The sequence below is a fragment of the Phyllostomus discolor genome, chromosome 2, assembly GCF_004126475.2.
Source record: "Phyllostomus discolor isolate MPI-MPIP mPhyDis1 chromosome 2, mPhyDis1.pri.v3, whole genome shotgun sequence".
In the NCBI taxonomy this organism is placed as follows: Eukaryota; Metazoa; Chordata; class Mammalia; order Chiroptera; family Phyllostomidae; genus Phyllostomus; species Phyllostomus discolor.
In genome coordinates, this window is record NC_040904.2 from 208,425,994 (window position 1) to 208,434,169 (window position 8,176).

Below are 8,176 nucleotides of genomic sequence, written 5' to 3' on the forward strand. Positions count from 1 at the left end.
TGCCCAGGGGGAGAATGCAGCAGTTGTGTTTTTTTTAATCTAATTTTTCCCTGAATTTTAAAATCCCTCACTGCCCACACCTTCTTCTGATGCGTTGTTTTTCTGGTTTCACTTTCTCCCGTGCCCCAACAGCCACCTTCTACCTGGGATCCCTGCTCATGACTCAGGGACCGCAGGACCGGAGCTCAGCTGGGGGGAGTATTGTGAACCCCCCCCCCCAGCCATTTCCCCTCCTCCCCAGTGTTCAGGGCCCCAGGAGAGGGAGGAAGCCCTCAGACACAGCTGGGGGCAAACCCAGGCTCTGAGCTTCAGTTTCCCTCCTCTGCAGAATAGCAACACAGCCCCTGCCTCAGGGAGTCGTTGTGAGGATGGAAGGTGGGTGGGGGGCTCCTACCCTCCCCAGCTTACCAAGGGCCCTCCTCTGGCCGAGCTGGAAAAAGACCTTGGTTCTCTTAGCCGTGCAGATCCACTCACCAAGTGAGTCTGAGCAAAAAGGAAACACCTCCTCTGGCTCCAGAGGTTTCAGAAAGCAAAAGTGAAAGCAAGTGCCCAATGCTGAGAAACTCGTCACCAAACAAACAAATCACCCAAATGGCTCCCAACTACACTGGTCACAACCTCCTTTCTGACTGCTCTGAGGGGAAATACTGAAGCTGACAGCCAAGGCCTTCTGGGTCCAGCCCTTCCTGCCTCCTGCTTCTGGAAGGAAGACCTGCCTCTGTGGGAACCTGGGCACCTTATGCCCCATCCCCAGGGGCTTGTGCCCAGACCCCTGCCCTCTCATCCTCCCCACAGCCCCCAACATGCCTGCCTTGTTCCCCTCTCTGTCACCAGCTATCAGCACAGTCCCTCACCCTGCAGGTGCTCATTGCAGACCTGCTGCACTGCATTGTGCTCCTTCCACAATTGAAGGCCACCTGCAGGCAGCGCCAGGCCTTTGCTTACATAGAACCTTCTTCTAGAAGCACCAGCTTCTACCACCTGGGAAATGATGCTTATCTTTCAAAGCCCAAGTCTAGCATCATCTCTTGGGTGACCCTAGAGGATGTACTCCACAGGGTCCCCTGTCCCCTGTGGGCTCTGCTTCCATGGCACCTGGAGGAGGGGCCTGAGCTCTTGGCTTGGCCCCTATGGAGGTGTCTCCCCTGACCGCTTTTGATAATATCTCTCCAGACCTGTCCCTGGGCAAGGACACTGTCCCCTAGCCATGGGGACCTGTCCAAGGAGACCATCCCTGGTGGTCAGTGCTGACTGGGTGCACACAGAGAATCATGAGAGTGGGCAGATTTCCCTCCTGGTTCACTTCTTTAGGATGACAGATCTTTTCCTCTCCAAACAAAAGGCTTTTACAGGAAGCTCGGTATCAAGGGGGCACAGAAAGGTCTGCAAACAGGAAGTTTTCTGCTGGCTCTGGAGCAGAGCAGCGCCATGAATGGAGGGCCAAGGGTGTGCCCGGCCCAGTGCAGGTGCACAGCTGGTCAACCTTCTGCTGCTCCTTCTGCTTGCAGACGTTCTGCCGCTGGTGGTCCTAGTCACAAGTAGGCCAACCAGCTACTGCTGTGGCCACGTCCCCCTCTTCAGCTTGTGACAGGTGGCCACCTTCTCCTCGTAGAGCTGGCTCAGCCCCTCCAGGTCCTTCTACAGTATCCTCTGGGTTTCTCAGCCGTCTCCAGGCTTCCCATGCCATCCTACATCTTCTTCATGTTGCTCACCTGGCCAGGAAGAAGAACTAAGGAGACACTCAGGATGGCACCTGCTCAGGGAACACACCTGAGCCCTTGGCAGCTGGGAGCTGGCCTGCTCATGGTGAACAGAGACCAGAGAGCAAACCCAGGTGAGGAGGCTTCCCCTCCCACCCAGCAAGAGGGACAGGCTTTGTGCCGAGGGCATCTGCACAGTCTGTGGAGCCAAGCGCAGGTCAGGTCTGGAGGGCCTCTCCACTGTGGCTGGCTCCAGGTTGCTCATTTACACAAACTAGAGTCTCAGCTGGAGCATCCTCCATTCACTTCGCCTCAGGCAGCAGGGTAGGTGCCCTCCGGGCTATTTTCTGCTAGGATCAGGAGGACCCTGGGCAGCTGCCCTGCTGCCTCCTCCTTCCACGTGGACAGAAAACTGCCACCACATGCACATGCTGGCTGCTCCTTCCAGACCATGGGGACCGTGAACCTGTCCTGCATGTAGGGCACATCTGGCCTGGGGCACTTAAGTCTTGACACAGAACCGAGAACGGAGCACTTGGCCCACTTTTGCTGTGGATCCTGTGACAGTCCAGAGCAGACTATGACTCCTCATCACCCCATGTTGATAAACAAAATACACAGGATGATCAGGAAAGTGGACAAAGGCGGCTGTCAGACGTTACACAAAAGTGGTACACTGACCCATGTACCTCTCTGTGAGCACAACAGAGGGAAGACCCCTGAAGCACAAGGAGCTCAGTGACTTCCCCAAAGCCATGCCGTGTCTGGGACATGGTCACTGGGGGTTACTAGTGACCAGGACCACAGGCACTGCGCCTCCCGTGGTTTATCTACATTCATCAGGAAGAAAATGCTAGGTGTCAGCTGGACAGTGGTGAAAATAAGGATGTTCTGTCACACCTTGGAGAATCTGACCAGTGTCCCTGAGCCACCCAGCTGCCCAGGGGTCTTCTGGGGCAGCCAGCACCGAACCTGGGTGAGCAGGGTGGCAACCTGCTTCTCCAGGGTGTGCTTGGCCTCCTCCTCCTGCTCCAGCTGCTCCTTCAGGGACTTCTTCTCCTCTCCCACCTGCTGCAGCCTGGCGCTCAGGCTGAGCTCCTGGAGGTCCTGCTCCCACCGCAGCTCCTACTCCGAGGACGAGGGGCCACACCTCAAAGTCACGGGGCCCCTTGACCTGAGCCTTTGCCCCAGGGTTTCTGTCCCTGTTCCCCATTCTTCTTCCTAATTCCTTGGCCTGACTGGGTTCGTCTAAGGATCCTGTCACCTGACCCAAGCTATTCTCTCTGCTGACAGCTTGAAACTTGACTCAGAGACAGTAGGGTCTAGGTGTTTGGACCTAAGGCACTTGTCTCAGGGCACTGACACAAGCTCATGACTTTGGACCTGCCCGGTCCCGTCCCTCCTGATTTGTAGGTCCTGGGCTCCTCTGCATTCTCTGAGCTGCCCTAGCTCCCTTCCCACGGACACTCTCCTTTGTGTTTGTTAGCCAGACTCAGTCCCTGGGGCTTATAACCAAAGGGATCCCAACTGGCAGGAGGACTGCAGTGGGGCTGCCTCAAATGCACATTTAGCCAAGTGAACTTCCACTGTGAGGGCTCAGGGGGGCAGGGCTGAGGGGCTGCTGAGTGGCACGCTTACCCAGTGCCTGAAACACTCCAGCAAATGCCCAGGTGCATCTTTGCAAACACGTGAGCAGACCAAGAACTGACGAAGAATGGCAGAGGAGGGAAACCCCTTGCTCTCGGCCTGGCCAGTGGGTGGCCAGGACTCCTGACTTCAGGAACAAATGGAAAGATCCACTGAGGGCCTCAGGGCAGCATTGGCTCACAGGGAGTCAGAGGGATGAGAGAAGACTCCCATGGGGCGGTACATCCAGAAGGAAGTTTATGCCACTGCTTGCCCTCTGTGAGTGGCTTAGGAATTGTCGGGGGTCATTGTGCTTGTCCCGTGTCTCTTTCTTCCTCCACCGAACCCCAGTCCTGGAAGCCCATGTGGCGCTCATGTGCTCCACACATGGAAATGCAGACTCAGTGCCCATGGGACCAAGTCAGAGGGCGATGGGGGCAGAGGTCAGATGCTGCCCTCGTTTCTCCCTGCAGAAGGTGCATCTGAGGCCACTCCATGAAGGTTCAGGGAAGGTCTCCAGACTCAGTCACCCACACAGGCGACCAAAGTAAGGCCATGTCTTATATCAACTTTCCCTCCCTCTCTGCTTCACTTCCCTGGGCCCCTCAGTCCCAAATAAATCCTCTTACTGAGCTTTGCCTCCAGCTCCACCCTCAGGGAACCCCAGGCTAACATGGGTTACATTAGGCTGCAAGGAGGCTTCTAGCTGTTGTGCAGAGCAAAGGGCAGCCACTGGGAAGCTGGAGGCAGGTGTCAGCTGAGGTCTGTATTCCTGAGGCTGTTCTAGCTCAGTGTGGAGAATGGGTTCAGGGGCAGGGCCAGGGCGGGCCACCAGGTCCAACACAGAAGACCGTTCTGGAAGCTCTTGCAGGAGGTAGCTTGGAGAGGATGTCTGGTGTCTGGCAGTCTCTCTCTGTTCCACTGTTATTTGATGACCCTCCCTCACACTGCAAACAAGCCCTTCCAGTGTCAGTCAGCCTCCTGTGCCACAGTCACTCCTGGGTTCCAACTGCTGGGTGAGGCACACACCTGTGCTCAGCCCAAGCCAGATGTGGGCAAGCTTCCTGGAGGTGTCCCAGTGGGACTTATGGGGCTCCAAGATCTCATGGACACATGGTGGGATGTGAGTGGGAGCCCAATGAGTGAGCGGGAGGAGCAATGGAAGGTTTGTTGCCTGAGATCCTGGGGGCAGGCTCAGGGGGAGGGAAGTCAGGCCTTCAGAGCCCTGACTAGCCCACCAGTCAACACAGCAAAGGCTGGGTGTGTCAGTGCACGGGTATGGAAGTGAAGTCGACATGACACAAGACGGGAGAGCCAGACGGATCAGAAATATCACCCGACATGGGCCCCCGCATCCCCGCCACTGACGAGAAAGCTGAGGCTCAGAGAGGCTGTGTCCATGGCCCCATCCCACAGATCCACCAAGGCACACTGAGGGGTTCCTTGACCCGTTGCTGGCATCTGGTTTCACTTTTCTTTCTTTTCCTTTCTTTCTTTTTTCTTTTTAAATCAACCACTGGTCGAACACAGCACTTGGAGCTTCATGGGAACTTCACTGGTCTCTCTGAGCACCCTGGCACAAAGAGCGGTGGCAACTTGTTGAATGTTTCACACACTCTGGTGTCATTGCCAGCATCGCCATCATCACCATCTTCATCATCTTCATCAACAAGTCACTGCCTATAGTGAACAGTATTGTAATAATGATGTGTGGTGTCCGATGGGTACTAGATTAACTGGGGGATGGCTTTTTAAGTTATATAAACACCTAATCTCTGTCCTGGACTCTTGAAACTAATATAATATTATATTATTGCAGTAATAGAAAAAATAATAAAACATTATTTTTAAAAAGTCACTACTTAGCTAAGATAGACATGCTGGAAGATAGCAGTGAGTTCATACTGGAAAGCAGGGCTGGAGACCACCCCCAGGGGAAGACCCCATTCCTGCGGGGACCGCAAACCACGGGAGGGTCAAGAGACAATCCCCCGTTACTTCCAAATGCCAGCTGTGCACACTCTCCAGCTTTCTTCATTTTAAACCTTCTCATTGCTTGCTCCTCCACTTCTCTCTCTTCACACATGACTCCCTGTCTTTTTTAGTCCAAAATAATGTTTCTCCCCATTCCCTCGCCCTCTTGTCCCTTCTTTCCCCTTATTCCAAGCTCCACATCCCTTTCTTCTCTGTGATCCACCTGCCATCCTCATTAACCCTTCCCTTGGTGTGCTCAGCCATAGCAATACAGAGCTCCTTCACACCCAGTTCCATAAATGTTGTCTCACCCCCTCCTTCCCTCTAACACGGCACCTACATGCCTTTGTCCCACACACGTCCCTGCTCCCTACAGTCTGGGGCTCACAGAGTCAGGCCTTCCTGCAGAATCCTGTGAGGCCAGCTGAGTTCCTTCAGCCTCCTCTCCAGGCCCTGGGCCTGTGGCCTCAGCCCCTCAGCTGACTGTGCCTTTGAGCCCTCATGCAAGTGTTTCACAAGGATGAATCCTTCCTTCACAAGGATGATCACATCCACCAGAAAGGACACACGGGCAGTGATCAATCCAAAGACCCGGTGTCTTTGGTCATTGCTAGGGCAGCACCCCCAAAGCTTTCTGTAGCTGCTGGCTGCTTTGGGTCGACATCACCCCACTGGTCATAAGAACATGGCCCCGAGCTGCTAGGAAGGGGTTGCTTTGGCCAATTTGCCAGCATGGGCATTCCCCCCATACCTGGCGGGGATCGGGTGAGCTGGGATGCATTCACCCATGACTTCCCATTGTTGTTGCCAGTTGACACCACACAGATGGCCCCTGCTTCCACTGATGTGTTCTTTGAGTGTCCCACCATGCTGGTAGACACTCTGGTCATAGCACCTGCTATTCCCAGTCCCCTCCCAGTTGCCATAAGCACCACACAGGCCTCTGCTGTCATGGGCGCCAGGCACAGCACACAGTGGTGAGAAAGTCAGACACAGCTCTGGTGGACCTGGCCACCACTTTGGAGATGGGACAGGCTGCACTTTGTCACCCTTGTCTGCCATGGGCAGAGCTTCCCTATGTGCTCCTCAAGCTCCTGTTTCACTGAGGGAACTAACTCCTTCCTAAGCCTCTCCCTACGCAGCTGCTCAGGAGGTGGAGGGTCAGAGCCGCATGGTCCCCACACCATTGTGGGGAGGGAGCAGCTGGTCCCTCTGACTCAGGGCACAGTGTGTGAAGACCTAGTGGGAACCTGGGGGACCCTGAATTCCTGTGGATGCTGGGGAGCACGTGAAATCAGAGGATCCCTGCAATGGAACACTCATAGGTCTGGCAGGGGATGTCACCTAGGCACTGCATCCTCCCAAGGAAATCCACCTGTAGAGCCCTGTTGCCGCCCTTACCTGCATGTCCTGCAGCTGGGACTCCAAAGTGGAGACGTCCTCACTGAGCTTCCTGCACTTGTCCTCAGACTGAGTGAGAGACCCATCACATTGTTGAGCTCCACCAGCCCAGGGAGGGGAGACGGGCAGCCAATGGGAGAGGATTCGCAGCACAGTGCGGATGGAGGACTCAGCAAAGCAGCAGATGGTGGAGTGGGGCAGGGAAGGCTGCAGCTGGCCATCAAGGTGGCGGCTAGTGAAGCAGGCAGTCCCACATTCACATGCAGATAAACTGGAAGGAACACCTGGGGAGTGAGACAGACCTTGCAACCCAGAGTCCCAGAGGGAAAATAAAGCCTCAAATCTCTGACTGAAAATACTTGTGGGGGTTGAGGCGGCAGTGGGAGAAACTCCCAGCCTCACAGGAGAGTTCGTTGGAGAGACCCACAGGGTCCTAAAATGTACACAAGCCCACCCACCTGGGAATCAGACCAGCAGGGCCCAATTTGCTTGTAGGTAGTGTGGGAAGTGACTGAAACCCAGCGGAGCGGAGCAAGTGCCATTTGTTCTCTCTCGGACCCCCCCCCCCCAGGTACAGCATCACAACGAAGCAACATGGGTTGCCCCACCCTGGTGAACACCTAAGGCTCTGCCCCTTACTATATAACAGGCACACCAGAACAACAAAAAAAAATGGTCCAAATGAAAACAGATCAAAGCTGCAGAACAAATACAACTAAGTGACGAAGAGATAGCCGGCCTATCAGATACGCAGTTCCAAACACCGGTAATCAGGATGCTCACAGAATTGGTTGAATTTGGTTGCAAATTACATGAAAAAATGAAGGCAATGCTAAATGAAATGAAGGAAGATGTACAAGGAACCAATAGTGATGGGAAGGAAACTGGGACTCAAATCAATGGTGTGGACCAGAAGGAAGAAAAAAACATTTGACCAGAACAGAATGAAGAAACAAGAATTAAGAAAAATGAGGAGAGGCTTAGGAACCTCCAGGACATTTTTAAGTGTTCCAACATCTGAATTATAGGGGTACCAGAAGGAGAAGAGGAAGAGCAACAAGTGGAAAACTTATTTGAACAAATAATGAAGGAGAACTTCCCCAATCTGTCAAAGGAAATAGATTCCAGGAAGTCCAAGAAGCTCAGACAGTCCCAGAGAAGTTGGACCCGAGGAGGAACACACCAAGGCACATCACAATTACATTAGGCAAGGTAAAAATGAAGGACAGAATCTTAGACGCAGCAGGAGAAAAGGAGACAGTTACCGACAAAGGTGTTCTCATAAGACTGTCAGCTGATTTCTCAAAAGAGACCTTGCAGGCAAGAAGGGGCTGGAAAGAAGTCTTCCAAGTCATGAAAGGCAAGGACCTACATCCAAGATTGCTCTATCCAGCAAAGCTTTCATTTAGAATGGAAGAGCAGATAAAGTGCTTTTCAGATAAGGTCAAGTTAAAGGAGTTCATCATCACCAAGCC

The 8,176-nt window shown here is 53.8% G+C and overlaps 1 protein-coding gene across 1 annotated transcript in view; it reads right to left on the bottom strand.

The window, feature by feature from the left end:
* Positions 1-6,707, bottom strand: part of LOC114513927 (myosin-9-like) — a 44,012-nt gene extending 37,305 nt beyond the window's left edge. The window contains 2 exon segments of the mRNA XM_028533256.2: positions 2,673-2,825; positions 6,702-6,707. Of these exon segments, the coding sequence (XP_028389057.2) occupies positions 2,673-2,825; positions 6,702-6,707 (159 nt within the window).
* Between the last annotated feature and the right edge of the window lie 1,469 nt (positions 6,708-8,176).